This window comes from Microcaecilia unicolor, chromosome 2 (assembly GCF_901765095.1).
Source record: "Microcaecilia unicolor chromosome 2, aMicUni1.1, whole genome shotgun sequence".
Lineage (NCBI taxonomy): Eukaryota > Metazoa > Chordata > Amphibia > Gymnophiona > Siphonopidae > Microcaecilia > Microcaecilia unicolor.
This window is the reverse complement of record NC_044032.1, coordinates 262704425-262726689: the sequence shown is the minus strand read 5'-3', so window position 1 is coordinate 262726689 and position 22265 is coordinate 262704425. Positions and strand designations below refer to the sequence as shown.

Genomic DNA, 22265 nt, shown 5'->3' with positions numbered 1-22265 from the left:
GGGGAAGAGGAGAGGTTGGTTTAGGGAGAAAGATAAGAAGCTCCGTCTTGGTCATGTTTAGTTTCAGATGGCGCTGAGACATCCAGGCAGCAATATCAGACAGGCAGGCTGATACTTTGGCCTGGATTTCGGCTGAGATTTCTGGTGTGGAGAGGTAGATCTGGGAGTCATCAGCATAAAGATGATACTGAAAACCATGGGATGAGATCAGAGTACCAAGGGACGAAGTATAGATGGAGAAAAGAAGAGGTCCCAGGACAGATCCCTGAGGTACACCAACTGACAGTGGGATAGAAGTAGAGGAGGATCCACTAGATTACACACTAAAGGTACGCGGGAGAGATAAGAAGAAAACCAGGAATGAACAGAGCCCTGAAATCCAAGTGAGGACAGCGTATCAAGGAGTAGGCTGTGATCAACAGTGTCAAAAGCAGCAGATAGATTGAGAAGGATGAGGATAGAATAGAGTCCTTTGGATCTGGCCAGGAACAGATCATTGGAGACTTTAGTAAGCACTGTTTCAGTTGAATGAAGGGGCGAAAGCCAGATTGAAGTGGATCAAATAGCTTGAGATGAAAAAGTCAAGGCAACGGCGGTGAACAGCACGCTCAAGTATCTTGGATAGGAAAGGGTACAAATTATATCGCAGTGATAGGGTAGACTGAATTGGTGTAGGAGTAGCTTTACATGTTAAAGGGGGCCTTGAACTGAATAGACTAAAAATTCTGCAGGATACAAAACACAACTTGGAATCCTAATGGATAGAAATTCCATGTGTAAAGGGAACAAGGATAACGATAGGAGCGTACTACCATCCACATGACCAGGACGAACAGACAGATGCAGAAATGTTATCAGAAATTAAAAAGGCTAAAAAGCTGGCTAACAAAATAGCCTACATATCATGCATACATGGGCGGACGCATTTCAGCTGAAACTCAATGCAGAAAAAAACCAATGCCTAATACTCACCTCACAACATAACACAAACAAATTCACCACCATTAACACACCAAAACTGAATCTTCCAATCTCGGACACCCTAAAAATTCTTGGAGTTACCATTGATCGACACCTAACACTTGAGAGTCACGCGAAAAACACAACCAAGAAGATGTTCCACTCAATGTGGAAATTAAAAAGAGTAAGACCTTTCTTCCCAAGGACCTTCTTCGCAATCTGGTACAATCAATGGTACTCAGTTATCTAGACTACTGCAACGCACTCTACGCTGGCTGCAAAGAGCAAATAATCAAGAAGCTTCAGACAGCTCAGAACACTGCAGCTAGACTCATATTTGGTAAATCAAAATATGAAAGTGCTAAACCCCTACGAGAAAAGCTACACCGGCTCCCACTTAGAGAACGCATCACGTTCAAAATACACACCTTAGTTCACAAAATCATTCACGGAGACGCTCCAGCCTACGTCAGACCTGATAGGCTTACCACCCAGGAATGCTAAAAAATCATCCCGCACATTCCTTAATCTTCACTTCCCCAACTGTAAAGGTCTAAAATACAAACTAACGCATGCGTCAACCTTTTCCTACATGAGCACACAATTCTGGAACACGTTGCTGCGCAACTTAAAAACAATCTTTCAGCTAACTAACTTCCGCAAACTACTGAAGACCCATCTCTTTTACAAGGCATATCACAAAGATCAACAAATGTGAACTCCTATACATATATGCAGAATTGTCTTACAATATTTGCTTGTTAAACTACTACCATGTTTTATCATTATCATGCTACCCAAGATCCTTCTGTAATACTAAATATATATTTATGGAGCAGCTGATTCAGGAACCAACAAGAGGGGGAACAATTCTAGATCTAGTCCTTAGTGGAGCGCATGATCTGGTGCAGGAGTAACGGTGCTGGGGCCACTTAATAACAGTGATCATAACATGATCAGATTTGATATAATAACTGGAGTAAGTACACACAGGAAATCCAATTTGATAGCATTTAACTTTCAAAAAGGAAACTATGATAATATGAGGAGAATATAAAACCTTAAAGGAGCAGCCGAAAGGTCACACATTTACATCATGCATGGATGTTATTCAAAAATACCATCCTGGAAGGCCAGACCAGATATATTCCATGTATTAATAAAGGAGGAAGGAAGGCCAAAGGACAGCTGACATGGTTAAAAATTGAGATGAAAGAAGCTATTAGAGCTAAAAGAAAATTCTTCAGAAAACGGAGGAAGGATCTAATTGAAAATAAGGGTATGAGGAATGGTAAGTCAAATTGAAAATGTTGATAAGGAAGGCAAAGAGACTTTGAAAAGAAAATTGCATTGGAGGCAGAGACACAAAATAATAACTCTTTTTAGGTATATTAGAATCAAGAAGCCAGTAAAAGAATCACTCAGGGAAGACAAGACCATAGCGAATAGACTAAATGAATTCTTTACTTCGGACTTCACCAAGGAAGATGTGGGGGACATATTAGTTCAGTGAAGGTCCGCCTGGATGGAGGAACACTTGCAATCCCACGGAAAGAATACAGAGAGACAAAGGGAGTGGGCAATAGATCAGGCTGACCAGGAACAAACAAGGAGACTTCAACTGGAGCAGAGACAGCTCATTTCACGTCACATTTCCAGTTTTCCAACAAAGGTCTTTCTCAAGACCACACTTCTACATCTGCTTGTACCAACGTTATTTTCCCTTTGATGGTCTAACATATCTATATTAATAAATCCCACCTTGAACATTCTGAAGCTCTCTCCAAGGCAGAGAAGCTCACTCCAAGGCAGAGAAGCACAAAAATCCTGTAGTCTTCATAGGCTAGGACCAGTCACCCTCACTCATAGACCCGCCCTCAGCCACGCCCCATCTGTACATAAAACGCTACCTCAACATTCTGAAGACAACCTGCTGAAGCCATCTGCAAAACCCTAAACAGTTCGTAAGTTCATGGTGGTGAAGCCATCCAACTCACCATGTCTCTCTGCCCCGCCCTCGAGGGCGGAACACAGAGAGTAAAGGGATCCATAAAGGCACCCCTACCAACTGGCAACCCCCTCCAACAAACAACGACCCAGGCAGGGGGAGTGTTTCCGTACTCCTCCCCCTGCCTAGGAATCGCTACAGACTGCTGGCAAACTCCCCAACCACACGACCACAAAAGCCACCTGCAACCCCCCCCACACACACACAAACACACACACACACAAACAAACACATGCAAACACATAAACACACACACACATAAACGCACACACACACAAACACACACACACACACACAAACACACATAAACGCACACACACACAAACACACACACAAACATAAACACACACAAACACATAAACAAACACACACAAACACACACACAAACACAAACACACATAAACGCACACACACACAAACACACACACAAACACAAACACACATAAACGCACACACACACAAACATAAACACACACAAACACACACACAAACACACACAAACACACACACAAACACAAACACACATAAACGCACACACACACAAACAAACACACACAAACACACACACAAACACAAACACACACAAATGCAAACACACACACACACAAACATACACACACACAAACATACACACACACACACACACACATAAACACACACACAAACACACACACACAAACGCAAACACAAACACAAATGCAAACGCACACAATCGCACACACAAACGCACAAACACACACGCAAATGCAAACGCACACAATCACACACACAAACGCACACAGAAACACAAACATACACACAAACACACACACAAACACACACACAAACACCCCCACACACACAAACACACACACAAACACCCCCCCACACACAAAAACACCCCCCCACACACAAAAACACACACACAAACGCACACACACAAACATACACGCAAACACACACATAAACGCAAACACACACATAAACGCAAATGCAAACGCACACACATAAACACACACACAAACGCACAAACGCATACACAAACGCATACACACAAACATACACACACGTAAACACGCATACACACAAACATACACACACGCAAACACGCAAACACACACACACACAGAAACACAAACACACAGAAACACAAACACACAGAAACACACAGAAACACAAACACACAGAAACACAAACACACAAACACACACACACAAACGCACACACAAACGCAAACACAAACACACACACACAAACACACACACACAAACACACACACACACACACACACACACATACATACATACAAACAAACACACAAACAGCCTCGACGGTGCACCTTTAAGTGCCCCCCCGCCGCATCGCCACAACAACCCGTGCAACGGGGCATCAGAAAGCCCCTACCCCCTTCCCTCCTCGCCGCATCACCCAACCCCTTCCCCCGCTTCACCAAGCCCCTCCCCCCCACATCGACCGCCTCGCCACCCGCGACCGCTAATACAAACTCTGTCCGGCAGCTGCTGCTGCTTCTATTCAGCAGCAGCAGCCCGTACATAAAGAAAACAAACAAAAAAACAACCTCCTAAAACGCACCTCCGTGGAGAACCATCTCACATTGGCTGACGTCTCTGCAGCCGCTCCTCCTTGTCCCCTCAACATGTGCCCCTGCCGGAAGACCCCGGAGAAACGCCGAGACGTCAGAGGGGAGAGGAGGAGCGCATGCTGAGACTTCAGCCAATGTGAGATGCTTCTCAACGGAGGTGCGTTTTAGGAGGATTTTTTTTTTTTTTTGGTTTTCTTTATGTACGGGCTGCTGCTGCTGAATAGCAAAAGCAGCAGCCGCCGGACACAGTTTGTATTAGCGGTTGCGGGTGGCGAGGGGGTTGATGAGGGGGGGAGGGGCTTGGTGATGTGCCACGGTGGGGGGTCGGGTGATGCGCGAAGGGGGGGGGTCAAGGGGCTTTCTTTGGGTGCTGCGCCGGCTGGGGGGGGGAAGTGGGGGTCTCGCTGGACGGGTGGCTGGAAGGAAGCAGGGGGAGGGGAGGGTCGCTGCACATGGGTGGCTGCAGGGGGGGCAGGGAACAGGGAGATAGGGATGGGGCTCCACACACCACATGGGTGCCTGCAAGGGGGACAGGGGATACAGGACGGACACTGCAGGGCGGGCAGGGGGCCAGAAGGGTTGGTGGTCATCAGGGGGGACAGGTGGGTCGTTGGACATGGCTGGCCACAGGGGAGGAACAGGGAAAAAGGAGAGGAGTGTCCTCAGACATGGGTGGCTGCACAGGAGAGGAGGGTCGCTGGACATGGCTGGCTGCAGGGGGGTCAGGGGAGAGAGGAGCGACGCTGCACATGCATGCCTGCAGGGGGACAGGAGGGATGCTGAGGGGGGGGGGGCCTGAGACCACATGGGTGGCTGCAGGGGGAGCAGGGGAGACAGGAAGGATGCAGCAGGGGGAGAGGAGGGTTGATGGGCATGGGTGGCTGCAGGGGGATGCTGGACATGGGTGGCTGCAGGGGGAACACTGGGAGAGGAGGGTTGCTGCACATGCCTGGCTGCAAGGGGGCAGGGGAGAGGGAGGGGGTTCCTCACACCACACACGCAGTCACTCATTCTCTGTCTGCCACATACACTCTCACTCACACACTCACTGTCTTTGTCCCTCTCTCTCACACAGTGTCACACAGAAACACAAACACTGTCTCTCTCACACACTCTCTCTCTCGCACAAACACATACACTCTGTCTCTCTCTCTCTCACATTCTCTCTCTGACACACACGCTCCATCTCTCACACACACTCTTTCTGAAACATACACTCCAAGGAAAACCTTGCTAGCGCCCGTTTCATTTCTAACAGAAACGGGCCTTTTTTTACTAGTGTTACATAAAGAATCCTGAAGTAGGCTTTCTGCTGAAACACAGTGCTGGGTCGAGTCTTTACCAATAAACGCTTTACCATCACTTGAAGTCTCCTGTTTGTTCCTGGTCAGCCTGGTCTATTTCCCACTTCCTTTGTCTCTCCAGGGAGATACCAGTGCCAGAAATGGTATTCAATGTTGATGAGTCAGAGAAACAATCAAATCTCTGTAAACCTGAAAATGTAATGGGGCAATTTCATAAATTAAAGAGTAGGAAATCAACCTGGACCAGATAGTATTCATCCTAGAGTACTGATAGAACTAAAAAATGAACTTGCAGAGCTATTGTTAGTAGTATATAATCTATCTTTAAAAATCAAGATTGGAGGGTTCCAGAGGTGACCTGGGAAATTACAGACTGGTGAATCTGACTTTGGTGTTGGGCAAAATGGTAGATACTATTATAAAGAACAAAATTACAGATCACTTACACAGACATTGATTAATGAGACAAAGCCAACATGGATTTAGTCAAGGGAAATCTTGCCTCACCAATCGACTACATCTCTTTGAAGGGGAAAACAAACATGTGGATAAAGATGAGCCAGTTGACATCGTGTATCTGGATTTTCAAAAGGCGTTTGACAAAGTATCTCATGAACCACTCCTGAGGAAATTAGAAAGTCATGGGATAGGATGTAGTGTCCTATTGTGGATTAAGAATTGGTTCAAAAATAGAAAGTAGGGTTACATGGTCCGTATTCTCAACAGAGGGTAGATATGAGGTTTCCCAGGGGTCTGTGCTAGGACTGCTACTTTTTAACATATTTATAAATGATCTAGAGATGGGAATAACTAATGAGGTAATTAAATTTGCTGATAACACAAAGTTATTCAAAGTTGTTAAACTGCAAGAAGATTGTGAAAAATTGCAAGAGACCTTACAAGACTAGGTGACTGGGCAACCAAACAGCAGATGACATTTAATGGGAGCAAGTGCAAAGTGATGCATGTATGAAAGAGGAGCCCAAACTATAGCTATGTGATGCAAAATTCCATATTAGGAGTCACTGCCCAGGAAAAGGATATAGGTGTCATCTCTGATGATACTATGAAACCCCTCTGCTCAGTGTACAGCGGCAGCTAAGAAAGCAAACAGAATATTAGGAATTATTAGGAAAAGAATGGAAAACAAAAATGAGATTATTATAACGGCTTTGTATCACTCCAAGGTGAGATCACATCTCAAATACTGTGTGGAATTCTGGTCCCCGCCAGGGGGTAGCCAGACAGCCAATTTTGGGTGGGCCTGAGCCCAAAATGGATGGGCACAGAATTCAGCCCATCCTGCCCCCCCCCCCCCAACTGTGCTCGCCACATTCTGCCTCTCTCCCTACCCTCAAACGCAAAATATTAAATACCCGAGCTGGTGGGGATCCGTAAACTGCACCAGCTGATCATTTCCTCCTCCTCGGGTAGCTGGTGCTCTTCCAAACAGCAGCTGGCAGCACTTGACTTGAGCTGACGCCACTGACAGTAGTCCGTACATGCTCAGTGCTTCCACCTGGTGAAAACTGAGCATGTGCAGAGGGGCCGGTGTGTGGTGCCAGCTCCCGTTTGGAAAGGCATTGGCTGCCTGAGGAGAAAATCTTTAGCTGGTGGGGTTTGGGGATTCCCACCAACCACAGGAAGAGAGCCACAATACTGCGTGGGCCAGAGTACAAATTCTACGCCACTGGTCACCGCATCTCAGAGATATAGCGGAATTAGAAAAGGTACAGACAAAAATGATAAAGCAGATGGGACAACTTCCCTTTTAGGAAAGGCTAAAGCAGCTAGGGCTCATCAGCCTGGAGAAGAGACGGCTGAGGGGAGATATGATACTGAGTGGAGTGGAACAGGTAGATATGAATCGCTTGTTTACTCTTTCCAAAAATACTAGGACTAGGGGACACACAATAAAGCTATTAAGTAGTAAATTTACAACAAAATCAGAGAAAATATCTCTTCACTCAACGTGTAACTAAGCTCTGGAATTCTTTGCCAGAGACTGAAGTAAAAGCAGTGAGCTTAGCAGGGTTTAAAAAAAGGTTTGGATAATTTTCTAAAAAGTCCATAAGCAATTATTAAGATGGACTTGGGAAAATCCATTGCTTATTTCTAGGATAAGCAGCATAAAATATGTTTTACTTTTTTGGGGATCTTGTCAGGTACTTGTGACATGGATTGGCCACTGTTGGAAATAGGATACTAGGCTTGATGGACCTTCGGTCTGTCCCAGTATGGCAATGCTTATGTTCTAGGAGCGGGCCTGGAAAGTGACTTAAGTCCTTCCAAATGCTGCTTGATGAGATTAGCAATCTGCTTCACCTTTTCACCACCAAGATTATCACCAAGGCAAGGGAACGTCTGCCAGCCTTTCCTGCACCCCAGGCTTGAGGTCCGAGGCCCACAGTCTGTGTATCCCAGCCCTCTGAGGTGGCTTTGGTTGCCTATTTTAAAATATCATAGGTCGCCTTGACCATGTGTTTTTTGCACTCCTGCTCTCTGGCTACTAGCCGACAGAGCTCAATCAGCCTTCTCCCATGGGATAGTGTCAGCGAACTCCACCACACTGCATACAATGTTCCACAAGTACATACTCATTAACAGCTGGTAAGAATCTATGTGAGATGTAAGTATAGTAGTCTGATAAACCTTATTCCCAAAAGACTCCAAGGTCCTTGCCTCCCCCCCCCCCCCCCCCCCTGGAGGCACCAAGGAGTGAGTCCTCATACTCTTTGCTCTTTTGACCACCATGGAATGGTGAGGAAGCTGAAGCTTCTTGAAATACTTTCTGTACATACAGCTGACCTCCTTTTCACTTGCTGTATAGAAAAGGGGGTCTCCCACATCCTCTGTACCAGCTCAAGGATTCTGTGCCTGGGCACAGCTTTCTGGGGGGGTCATCAAACTGGAGGATGTCCAATATCTCTGCCTTGGGCTCATCCTTGTTTCCAGCTCAAATGGGACAAGTCTTGGTCATCTCCATATCAAAGTAAAAAATAAGTGCTCCTCAAAGGGAGATTTCTGTCTCTTATGCGATGGGGAAGCATATGAAGAAAAACCAAGGGACCCCTCTTCCAAGAATACCTCTGCATCAGATACCCAGGAGCACTCAGAAACAACTTATAGAAGTACTATCCTGGAGATGTCCAAGTCTCTGCCTTCATCAAATGACTAACAATCTGGTCAGCCTGGGGCATTACGGCACTGTGGACCTCCAGTGTCTTGAGGAAGCTTCCTCCCCTAAAAGGCTGGAGATGGACACCGGCTCAGTTCGAGGCCTCAGTGTCAATGCAGCACCTGCAGGCAGCTCATGGATTTCAAGTATGGTACCACCTCGAGCCTTGGCATCCATGCTATCAAAGCCATAGCTTTAAGCCATAGCTTCTTGCCTTGCAAAGAAGCAATCCATGCATTCCTTGAATTTGCCTACGAGATGCTCCTTGAGAGCAGCCATCGACAAAGTCTGGGACTCAGTAAGTGTGGTCATATGCTTCAAAGGTACTTGAAAGTCTTGGCTCCTCAAGGCTGGTACACCCCCTTTGAAATCAAGAAGGGTGAGCTACCCTTACACTGGGGGCACAAGGGCACCTATGATATCATGCCTCAAGGGGAACTGATAGTCCAAAAAGAAGTACAAAGGACTTTCAAGAATGGAACCAATAATCTTTATTAATGACCTGACACGGGCCGTGTTTCAGCGTAAACTAACGCCTGCCTCAGGGATCAATCAATCAAGCTATGATGAATACTAAAGTTGTTGCTCACAAAATAGTGGTTCATCACAATGAAAATCTGCTCTAAAGATAGAATGAATTCATAGTGCAGAGCAGGACGCCAAGAAATTGTGCCAAAAAACTGAAACCGAGGGAAATCGATGTCAGTGTGCCCTGACTTCTGTGACAAATGTTGCCCAAAACATTAGCCACACATGCTATTTTGAGACATGAGCTAAGGAGAGCTACAGAAGCACATCCTATCCATTCCACAGAAAACATGTTGTAAACAAGTTGGTGAACATTTTCACATAGACTCCGTCAGATGGCACCACCAGTTCTAAGAATATTCCATCCTGCTCATCCTCTGGGAATACCTTGGTCCCCCACAGTTGGACCTGTGCCTCCTGTAAAGAAGTACATAATCCAGGAGCATTTACATGAGTTTAAAACTGAGCTTCTTCTTTATTGTGTTTCTGGAGCCTTTCTAAAGCATAAACACCCCCAAGGTATGTAGATTGAATAAACAGCCTCTGCCTCAGGACTAGAGCGAGAGCTTGGGAAGATGAGCAATATACAATGTTCTTTACAAATAAGCTACAGTTCTGCCAGCATTCTCCCTATCTATAATGCAGACACAGGCCCTTGATTGATATCAGTCCCTTCTCCCCCTCCACCTGTGGGTTTTCCAGATGTGGATGGTTTCCTGGTCTTCAATACCATGCTTTTCTGCCATCTCATCCAGGAAGTCAAAGTAGTACTTCACTGCAATGGGAACAGGTCGGTTCACACACAGGATAACCTGGAACGTGTCATCCACAAACTTCTGTAGGGTTCCCTACAAAGCAATACAAGGCAACAGTCAGTGAAGATCATCTTCCCTCACTATTAAAATAATTTTCATCCTTTGTCTCTTCACCTTCATGGAAAGCAGGCGTGTCAGATATATTTCTGGAATAGCTTTGGCTCTCTCACGTTCCCTCAGGCTACTTCGGCGTTGCTTGGACACCTCAGGTTCCTCTGTGGCTTTAACCAAGTGCCAAAGTTTGATGCCACCTTCTTCTCCATCTTCCAGCATTGGAGTCTCTGAAGAGAGAGATAGGGAGAAAATCTGAGAGATAGCCATCTCACAGTGCATCAGGGACAAGAAACTGCCCTACAGAATGCAAAAGTTAAGGAGCAGACAAGGAAGAATGATGGTGTCTTGATACAGGGAATAATTTTCATTACTGTACACTAACTGCAATGTGCATCACACCATCTTCTCTCTCTCTTTTGGAATGCTTGATTTCTTTCCTATGGAATATTGTAGTTCTTTTTCCAGTTTCCTTTGCTTGATATTATTATTGTAAACTACTTTGGTCTGTGAGTCAGTAAATGGCGGTATCTATATATATATATATATAATCCTCACCACCAACGTTCTACGAGCCTGCCTGCGTCCGTAACTTTCTTCGCTGGGCTCCAAAGCCCCAGTTGACGTGACTGGACCCATTATGCCGTGATTCGCGGCATGGATGAATGACTTGATCAAGTTAGAATCTGTTTGTGTGCATGCGTCTGACGCACGAACACAAACTGATTCCAACTTAATCATTCGTCCACTGCTCCATGCTGCGCGGCCGACAACAGGACTTTGGCTGGCAGGGTTGGGGTCCCCCACCAGCACAGGTACGTGACGGCGGGGGACGGTTGGCGGCAGGAAGGGGGCTCAAGAGGGTCTAGAAATCTGAGAGGGGGGTCTGGAAATCGGAGGGAGGAAGGCAGGGAGGTGGGATCTGGAACTCGGAGACAGGGAGGGGGGGTCTGCAAATCGGAGGGAGGGAGGCTGGGAGGTGGGGTCTGGAATTCGGAGAGCGGAAGGGAGGGCTCTGGAGCTCGGAGGGGGGGTCTGGAATTCGGATGGAGGGAGGGGGATCTGGAACTCGGAGGAGGGGGAATGCACCACCTGTACTAAAACTAAAAAAAAAACAACAAAAACGGGACGACGACCCTGGAACACGGACGAAGGGGGGACATTGGAAGTGGGTGAGAGGGAGGGGCCCCAGCCACACACACTCTCTCTCTCACAGACACACACTCGCACACAGTCTCACTCAGTCTGTCACACACACACACACTCACAAATTCACTCTCTCTCTCTCACACACTCTCTCAAACATACACCCTCCAAGGAAAACCTTGCTAGCGCCCGTTTCATTTGTGTCTGAAACGGGCCTTTTCTACTAGTATCAAATAAAAATAATCTAGAAGGTCTATATTTAATGCAATTTAACCAGCCAGAGATGGCTTGCCTTAACTGGTTAGTGCCGCTGAAACTCACCAGTTAGTGCTTCAAGCAAAACCAGCTATTTTGGGGGTATTCCGGGGGCGGAGTTGGCACTTGGCTGGTTAAATGGTAATATTCAGCACTTGATCGACCAAGGTAACCACATAATTAGGACCGCATAAAAGTCAGTCCTATCTTTACGCGGTGCCCCGTAGCAGGTTAAGTGCTTAACCAGCTATGGTGTAGCCAGCTCTGGAAATTCAATGCTGAAACTCGGACATGGCCTGACACTGAATTCCCAGGCATAACTCGGATTCTGTCTCTGTCTCCACCCCATCCCCACAGTCCCCATCTCCATCCACGTCCCGTCCCTGCAGGCCCTGTCTCCGCCCCGTCTCCACAGGCTCTGTTATCATCTGCAGAAGCCTTGAACACTTACGATTTTATATTTAAATCTTTTTATTAAAGCATAAAAAGGAATAATATGCCGTGCAACTGTTGTGTTTAAATTACAAATAGAAACAATAACAACAATGAGCAGCTATAATAAGCCCCCCCCACCACCAGCATCCGGCTACCCTTCCAACCCCAACAATAGCTGACTTCTACTACCCTAAGGAATCCTAATCCACCCTATTAAAATGTCTAGGGGTACAAAATATAACCATTCTGTATGCCCTAGAGGGGAGAAATATACCCTATGAAGCACTGTTATGATTTTTTAATCTGTGGATGAATAAGAAGTCATCAACAATCTCAGGATTCAGTCTAGCTCCCCTGTTTTCCACAGTCCCTCCTGCAATAGAAGGTATCTTCTTAGAAGATGTGCTGGTAGAAGGATGTACAGGATCCCCCATGCAAATTTTGCTAGCTGTGACCAGCATGTTTGCTTGTTTTTCCAAAAAATAAAAATAGTTTTGTCTGCATCAAACAAACATAAATAACAGTCCAGTAATAGACTTCAAAGTGGAAAGTGACATGGGGACAACATTTGTCCTCGTCCTCATGGGCTCTGTCTCCAACCCCGCCCCAGTGAGATCTGTCCCTGTCCTGTCCCCATCCCCACGGTTACTGCGGGCCCCCGTCCTCGTGTCATTCTCTATTGCCGCCGGCTAAATATGGACTCCTTAACCTAACCTTTAAGCAAGGGAAGAAATTAAACACACCCACCCAACTTCTCCAGTCCATTCCAGCTCTACTTTCCATGATTCTCTATGATTCGCATGGGGCGCATTTATTATGTTAAATCCCAGTGGGCAACAGGAACAGCGTTTACTTACGCTCTCCAGACAGGAAGCTCTGGTTGGTCCCATTGTCCAAGATATTGTTATGCAACCGGGGTATTAGGGCTACAGTAGCACCATCTTGGACCTTGTGAAAGAACAGAAAGCATTAGAGGAAGTCATAAGAAAAAGGTAGAGAAAGAGAACAAAGAAGAAGAGAGGGAAGACAATGCACACCCTGCTCTAGGCTCATATAAGAACATAAAATTGCCCTCGTGGGTCAGACCAAAACTCCATCAAGACTAGTATCCTGCTTTTAACAGTAGTCAATCCAGGTCACAAATACCTAGCAAGATCCCAAAACATAGCTATATCCAGGGCCGGCGCAACCCGGTAAGCGCAGTAAGCATGGCAGGGGGCGCCAACCTCTGGAGGGCACCACAAGCCATGCTTATCGCCGCGAGACTCATAGTTTCTGCAAGCAGCTCTCAGTCCTTACCTACCCGCCCCTCAGCTTCCCACGACAGCCCTCCTTTCCTTCCTGCCGCCCTGTGTTTAAAAGTTTTATTTTACCTCAAGTCACAGCGGCGGCAATGAAAGCAGCAGGCTCGCCTCCAGCCTTCCCTTCCCTCTCAGTGTCCCTCCCTCCTCTGACATAATTTCCTGTTTCTGCAAGGGCGGGACACTGAGAGGGAAGGGAAGGCTGGAGGTGAGCCTGCTGCTTTCACTGCCACCGCTGTGACTTGAGGTAAAATAAAAGTTTTAAATGCTGGGCGGCAGGGAGGAAAGGAGGGCTGTTGTGGGAGAAGAGGGCGGGCAGATGGGGTCTGGGTCGAGTCACTGGACATGGATGGGAGGGGAGGATCGCTGGACATGGATTGGAGGGGAGAGAGAAGAAATCGCTGGACATGGAGGGGAGGGCAGGAGAAAGGAGAATTGCTGGATATAGATGGAGGATAAGGCAGGGAAGAGAGAGTTGCTGGACATGGATGGATGGGCAGGGCAGGAGAAATGCTGGACATGGATGGAGAAGAGGGAAGACAGGAAGTAAATGCACATGGATGGAGGAGAGGGGAGAGAGGAGAAATGCTGGACATGGATGGAGTGGAGGACAGGGAAGAGGATAAATGTTGGACAGATGGAGGGAAGGAAAAACAGAGAAAAGGAGATGCACATGGTTGGAGGGGGAGAGAGAAGAAATGCTGGACATGGATGGAGGGAAGACAGAGGAAGTATATGCACATGGATGGAGGAGAGAGGAGAGAAATTTTGGACATGGAGGGGAGGGGAAGACAGATGAAGTAGATGAACATGGACGGAGGGGAGGGGAGAGAAGAGAAATGCTGGAAATGGATGGAGGGAGGAGAAGAAAAATGTTGGAAATGGATGGAGGGGGGGAGAGGAAAAATGCTGGAAATGGATGGAGGGGGGAGAGGAAAATGCTGGAAATGGATGGAGGGGGGAGAGGAAAAATGCTGGAAATGGATGGAGGGGGGGGGAGAGGAAAATGCTGGAAATGGATAGAGGGGGGGGAGAGGAAAAATGCTGGACATGGATGGAGGAGAGGGAAGAAAGAGGAAGGAGATGCATACTGAACGGAGATGAGGGAAAGGGAAAAGAGGAGAAAAACTACAAATGGATGGAGAAAATAGGCAAAGCTGGATCCACTCTATACCTCCTCCAGTCAAGTCCTCGGAGGACCCAGCTTTTACCTATGTTTATAGGGCAAGAAATGAAGAAGAAAGGAGGAAAGTAAAGAAATAAATGGAAAGGACGCCCTGGAAACGGAGTTAAGAGAACAGAGAGAGAGCAGGAGAATCAGAGACTGGGACCAAATGATCAGAAAACAAAGTCATCAGACAACAAAGGTAGGAAAAAAACATGTTATTTTCATTTTAGTGTTTGGAATATGTCCAATTTGAGAATTTACATGCGCTGTCTTATTTTGCAACATATAGCAATGTATTTCTTTCTGTTTTTCTGGTATTTTGCTGCAGAGTCTAGCTTCTTAGGATTTCAGGTTAAAATTTGAGGAGGAGCTATCTCAGTTCTGCATGTGTGACTGCAAGGCCAAGTATCTGAATAGGGATCTGTTTTTTAGGTTCTGAGATTTTGATATCATATTGTTTCAGGTTTGGCAAGACTGATCTCCTAATTCCTGGTCTGTATGCTAATTTGGTTTGTGTCATTTTGGGTATACTGGAGTTGTAACAGCTTAAAGAAATTATTTATAATGAAAAAAAACACGTTATTTTTCTTCTCCTATACTGGTGTAATATTTTCAATGATGCCTGTTTATATGCACCATGGACCTGTAAAAGGGGTATGGCTACTGTAGGGGTGGAGCCACAGTGACCCCGCTCCTGGGTGGGTAGGGGGCACCGACTAAACGGCTGCAGGAGGGCGCCAGAAATCTTAGTACCGACCCTGGCTACATCCCTTGCTACTTGCCTTCAGGGATAAACAGTGGCTTTCTCCCAAATCTGTCTTACAAACAGTTTAGAGTTTTCCTACAGGACTGAATCTATACCTTTCTTTCTTTTCTTTTTTTTTTAACAGCTATAACTGCTTTATCCTCTGGCAACAAATTCCAGAACTTAACTATGCATTGAATGAAAAATGTTTTCTTCTATTTGTTTTAAATTTATTCCCCATGTCTTTGTACTGTTTCAAAGAGTAATCCATCAATTCATATTTCATTCCACTCAATTCCCTCAGCTGTCTTCTCTAAGCTGAAGAGCCCTAACCTCTTTAGCTTTTCCTCAAAAAAGTCATTCCATCCCCTTTATCATTTTGGTCACCCTTCTCTGTACCTTTTCTAATTCCGCTACATCTTTTTTGAGATATGGAGACTAGAAGTGTACACAGTACTCAAGATGCAGCTGCACCATGGAGCAATACAGAGGCATAATAATATTCTATGCTTTATTTTCTACTCCTTTCTTAATAATTCCTAATGTTCTGCTTTCTTTCTTGGCTCCCACTATACACTAAGCAGCAGATTTCAATGTATTCTCGATAATACCTACATCATTTTCCTGGGAGGTGACCCCTAATGTGGAACCTAGCACCATGCAGGTATAATTTGGGTTATTTTTCCCTATGTGTATCATTTTGCACTTTTCCACATTAAATTCCATTTGCTGTTTGGATGCCCAGTCTTACTGGGAAGGCAGGGATTGAGCTTCAGATATAAAACATCCATCCTGATTCCTGGGAAAATCTTCAGATTTTCAGAAAGAAATCCCTATCTATGCAATACAGTCGTTATTAATAAAAAAACAAACAACAACAACAAACTAGACTAGGTAGGTGCCTTAATTCTGACAAATCTAATTATCCTACAATGGGGCAGTATGAAGAGATTCTGTCCCTCAACTCCTCCCACTCAGCCCAATTCGCTATTTTGCATGTATCTACTCTACCCTACCTTGTAGTGATACAGTGTATTAATGCGTTTCCACTGGTTCTGAGTCACAGAGGTGAGGTCTTCATCGGAGAGTGTCAGGTGACCTGCAACTCCAGAGCGCCACTCTGTAAAAGGAATAAAAGTTCAAAAAAAATACAGTGAAACATCAAGACAAAGGCAAAGGAGATCAGAAGGTCAGAAAGGAGTAGGAAAAGTTCATACCCAGATCCAGTGAGTGTACGCTTGGTCTTTGAGAGTAAGGGGTGCCTTTGTACACCTGATCCAGGATTTTTTCCTTGACCTGGGTGATGGTGTCTGTGTCGAGCACTCGCACAGGTACCCGCTGCTGCTGTGATTCTCCACTACCACTTTTTACTAGCACAGTCAGCATCATAGCATGGTACTCAATGTCCTCCCGTAACAATCGGCTGTCATTAAGTGTGCGTTTGGCCTTCCCTGTCACTGTATCCACTGGGCCCTTGTACACCTGGTACTTGATGGCCCGGAAGAGCATGTAGAGAGGTTCCCCGGCTGCCTCCTGAGAAAGGGAAGAAACTCTGTTAGCACAGACCCCCCCCCAGCCTCAAGAGCTTCAGAATGCACAATCATGCTGGAAGTTTCCCCATTTGCTTTCCTCCTCAACTGCAACCTTGCATGAAATTTTGGTTTTCTAATAGCTTAGGGCAAGGGTTCTCAACCCAGTCCTCGGAACACACCTAACCAGTTAGGTTTTCAGGATATCCACAATAAATATTATGTGATGAATTTGCATGCACTACCTCCAGTCTATGCAAATCTGTCTCATGCATATTCATTGAGGTATCCTGAAAACCTAACTGGCTAGGTGTGTCCCAAGGCTTAGGTGTAACCCCTGGTTTAGGGTTATACAAGCATATTATTTATACTGAGAACCTTATGTACTAAGCATTTTCTCCATAGAAGCAAAAGAAGGTAGAACCTCTGGTTCTCTGCTGTTATTTATTATACTGGTTTTTCTGGTATTAGGACATAGACTCCAGTGGTAAAAGATTCCAACAGCAGCTCAGATTTGCCTGTTTAATACTATAAAGGCAAATCTATAAACTGGGCACCAACATTTACACTCCCATTGTGTACATGGGAATGTTTAGACTTCTAGCATTTACACCTGCATAAGGGAACATACCCAAATAAGCGCTACTATGGCACCTAGCACTGTTCTACAAATGCTCGCTGTGAATAAACACTATGTTTTAAGAATGTAAAATATATTGGATATTTTCCTGCATTGTGTTCTGAAGTGTATTTCTCCTGTTTGGCCAGCAGATGGTGCCTGTTTATGCTTAAAGCTGTTAAGAGGACTGACTTGTCTTTCTTTATTTCGCACACAGATAAAAGGAAGTGTCTGTAGTGATGTAACCAGTTATTATTTAAAACTTGGCTGTTCTGGGCTCTGATTGGCCTGGAGTTTTGAAAATTACCCAGCAGATGCTGGCTGTTTCTTCAGTCTTAACCTGGAAGAAGAAAGAGATCTTTTTGCTAAGGCTCTGTGAACAAGTATATGACCTGATCTTCCCACGAACTGTTTAGCCAGTATGTTTAGTTAGTGTTATAATTGATCCATATTTCAGTTACCTGTTATTGTTTGCCTATTTGCACTATTTTGTTCCACTGTTCAATATTTTTAAGAGAACAAACATAATTGTTTGTTCAACCTGTTTGTCTGGACTGACAAAGAATCCTGGTGGTTTGTGTGTTGGGTCTTTGAGTGTTTTCTGGGAACTGTGGAACCACTGTGAGTGTGGCTCCAGTAACCTAGAAATCACTGGGGATAATTTGAGAGCGGGAGACTCGCCCAGAGGCGGTTGTGATCCAGTCAGTGGGAGGAGGGTGCTAGTGTAGAGCACAAGCAGCAGATGCAGGCTGACCTGAGCTATGCAGGGGATAGACCCTCTAAGTGACCATGGGGTAACCCCAGGCAGGTGGCTAGGCATTTCGTAACACTCACTTAACGTTACATAACACATATTTGCAAGGGGGGTGTACGGAGCACAGCATGGGCAAGACACAGGTGGGGCTCCCACTTGCACTTATCCCTGCCACATATAGGCATCCACACTTACCAGCTCTAGAGTTGGTGTAACTGTGGGCACCTAAAGGGTTATACTAGTATTCTATAATGCAACCTGGGTGCCTAGGTTCCATAACAAAACAGGCTCCTACCATGCAGCCTTGGAGCGTCCACTTATACAACTGCCTCCTATAGGGATAATTCTATAAAAGGGGGCACTAACATTTATGTGCTAATTGTATGCATAAATGATTATTATAGCAGCACATATGCATCTTACATAGTATGTAGTTTACAGGAAAGGGAAATGGGACTTGATATACCGCCTTTCTGAGGTTTTTGCAACTACATTCAAAGCGGTTTACATATATTCAGGTACTTATTTCGTACCAGGGGCAATGGAGGGTTAATTGGCTTGCCCAGAGTCACAAGGAGCTACAGTGGGAATCAAACTCAGCTCCCCAGGATCAAAGTCCACTGCACTAACCACTAGGCTACTCCTCCACAGGCATACAGATAGGTGGAATCTGAGAGGAGTATGAATGGGACGCGTATTCACATGCACAACTTATTGAACACTATAAGTTGTGCACATATTTCTGGCATTTAGGCAACAGCATTTATACCAGCAATATAGCTGGCTTACGTGCTCATACTTAACAGATGAAATATGCACCTATAACTTAAGTAAGTATTCTATAAAAGAAAGTAGGCACCAACTTTCCTTTATAGAACAGGTGTCACATATGCACCCCATTATAAAACTACCCTCATAATGGAGGTAATGCTATAACAGCTTATCTAGGTTTGGTGAGCAAGCAGACACCTATTTCTATTTTATAAGGGCACAGGCATCTCTAAAAAAAAATTCCAAGGGTAACTGGCAGAAATCACGGCTAGACTGCAGCTGTGGACCTTTATTCCTGCTCAGGAACAGGCACAAAATGTTAGCACAAAGTATATGCATGCTTTATAAACGTGTAATTCACAACTCTAAAGCACGCATACATGCACGTACATAAATGTACACACCTTGTCACTGCACGTACTTTTACATACATAGCCCCTGGGGGAATTCTATAAAAGGCTTTTATGAGCAAAAAAAGTCCTTTATCAAATTACCTCTATTAAATGCATGGTAGCTATACATTACAAACTACAGGATGTTTTATTTGGGTACTTGTAAAAACAGACAAAAAAATAATTTCACTTTGTATGCTACTTTCTTTGTGCAGTAACTTGGGTATATAAAAAACAGACAGCATTTACCACAGAAGGCATACAGACTGTACTCACCCTGAGAAAGGAGTACAAACAGATGGCCATCCAGTTGGTTAGTAGCTTCTCTACCATAGTTTCTGTCCTAAAAGAGAAACACAAGGACTATTAAACACTTCTGTGAAATGTGCTGCTGACTGGCTCATTGCCACACCTTCTATTCCCCTGTAGATCGTCTTCCTTCCTATATTATCCTTCCACCAATCCTTAAAACTCCCCCCCCCCCCCCCCACACACACACACATATCTCCCTTTTATACCTGCGTAACATAAGCTTGGGGTTCTTGGCTACATATTGCTCTGCTAGATCTCCTAGGAGAGTCTTCATGATGTCTGTCAGATACTCTAGTTTTCCATGGAGCACGAGTGTGAGCAACGAGGCAGCATGGCAGCGGTCACGCTGGGAGAAAGTCTGCTGCTTCTCCAGTGTGTGGATCAGCTGCAGCAGAGAGGCACACAGATGTCAGGAATCACCATGGAAAGAAGCAAGCACGCAAAGCGTAGAAGGCAAGCTGCATGGTTTGCTCACCTTGATGAGGAAGAACTTGTTGTTTAAGAGGTTTGAGAGCTGTGTAAGACCCTGCTCCACTGTCGCACGCCGTGTCTCAGGTACATCCAGATTTCTGCACAGTGGTGAGCCTGTGTGTCCTGGGAAGAAAATACGCTCTACATAGGTCTTGTAGTCCAGGAAGGGGATTCCAGTGCCCTCCAGGTCACTTGTCAGATCCATCATCTCAGTCATCAGATCTGCAATGACAGGCGAGAGATATGTTGGGTAAAGAGAAAAGCCTCTGGTCATGATGAGCTAGGAAAGGAAGGAGTGTATAAAGTTCTTTCATCTCTCCCTGTTCTCCATTACATCTACAGCAGGCATACCTGTAAACTCCTTTCTGCATTGATCACCCACGCTGATTTCCAGATTCTCCAACTGTACTAACACTTTCTTATAATCCCTCATGGCCTGCTTACTCTTCCTCCTGTTAGGCAAGAGGGGAAAAAAGAGTGAAATCAAGGGTGGGAACGGGAATATTTCCAGAATACAAAGTCTTGCTCAGGGAACAAGGAAGCCTGGATTATGAGGTCTTGAGGGGACTACCTGTACATGAAGATGATGATAAGAACTATGAAGACCACCATTGCTGCTGTCACACCCAATCCAATTTGAGCCTCTGGGGGGAAGCTGGACTGAACCTCAGTGTCATATTTTACCTGACCAAGAGAAAACTTGAGGTTCCCCATCCTCACCTGAAGAGCAAAGAGAAGAAGGCAAATGTAAATGTCAACAAAATACTGAGGGACAAAATCTTTCCAAAATGCATAGAGGACATTTTTCTGCACAAGTTGAACTCACCACAAACTCAGGGAGTGCTGCACCCTCTTCCAGTGGCTCTGGTGGGGTCAGGGGTGGCACACAGTACAGATGGTTCTTTGTCAGTGTCTTCACTACACAAACCCCATTTCCAATCATTACCACTACTTCCTCCTTGGTGATGCCCAGGTTCAAATCCTCCCCCTGTAAGGGAAGATAGACACTGTTCTCATATTGTTTCTTCCTTATCAATCCCCAGACTAAAAGGGGCTGATATTCAGATGAATCTGGTGCAAGCCTGAACAACTATGAATTTTAGCTTTTTCAGTCTATTCACTGCCTTGATGTTTCGAGGAAAGGCAGGTTTTCTAATCAAATAACAAATGTGTATCTCTGCTGAAAATACACAGATAACGAATAACTTAGCGGGGCTAAAATTATACAGAGGTTTCTGCAGTATCCATATAAAGGGCAATTTTATAAACTAGGTGCTCACATAAATGTATAGATTACTAACACATACAGGTGTATATGTCAGCATGCCACCAAACCGCTATTCCATAAATATGGGACTATCTTGCATAGTGATTATTTGCGATGGGGGGGGGGGGGGGGGGCGGGGACACATGGGCAGAGCACAAGCAGGGGCTCCCACTTTCACATGAAACAAAATACTGTAAATTATGTGCATCTCTGCTGCATTTAAGCACCTGCACTTATGCCAGCTTTATGGCTGTTATAAGTGCAGATGTCTAAATGCCAAGCACATTGATACCAGGTTACACTAGTATTCTATTATGTAACCCAGGCGCCTAGGTTCCTACCACCCATCTAAATGGAGACACCCAGTTAAAGAATTGCCCCTATATTTTCTCAATCTAAGGCCCAGAGCTTTAGAACACACTGCCCCAGCATCTTATAACTGCAATGCACCCTCCAGCACGTCAAGTCCGATCTAAAAACCTCTCAGGATGCTTTCCAATAAACGTAACTCTTTTTTTTTCTTTCTGTAAGCATAGAGGCACTGAATGAGAGTCATGATTGCATAGCTTTCCCCCTATGTGTTGCCCCCCCCCCCCCACTATCCTAAGTTCTTCCCCCCTTCCCTCCTATTTTGCTTTTCTGTTCTTCTGTTTCCCCAATTATTTTAGCCTATA

General features: G+C 45.3%; 1 protein-coding gene across 3 annotated transcripts in view; it reads right to left on the bottom strand.

Moving 5' to 3' along the window:
* The window catches only part of PLXNB3 (plexin B3), a 171812-nt gene that overhangs the window by 24023 nt on the left and 125524 nt on the right, over positions 1–22265 (bottom strand). For 2 of the 3 annotated variants that reach the window (XM_030194078.1, XM_030194079.1), the window contains exons 21-31: positions 21151–21312; positions 20896–21044; positions 20676–20776; positions 20329–20546; positions 20060–20238; positions 19818–19884; positions 16694–17009; positions 16493–16596; positions 13120–13210; positions 10490–10656; positions 10248–10408 (exon numbers count right to left, since the gene is read on the bottom strand). In XM_030194078.1, coding sequence (XP_030049938.1) covers positions 10248–10408; positions 10490–10656; positions 13120–13210; positions 16493–16596; positions 16694–17009; positions 19818–19884; positions 20060–20238; positions 20329–20546; positions 20676–20776; positions 20896–21044; positions 21151–21312 — 1715 coding nt within the window. The remainder of the gene's footprint in view (positions 1–10247; positions 10409–10489; positions 10657–13119; positions 13211–16492; positions 16597–16693; positions 17010–19817; positions 19885–20059; positions 20239–20328; positions 20547–20675; positions 20777–20895; positions 21045–21150; positions 21313–22265) is intronic. The other variant, XM_030194080.1, reaches the window with a different exon arrangement.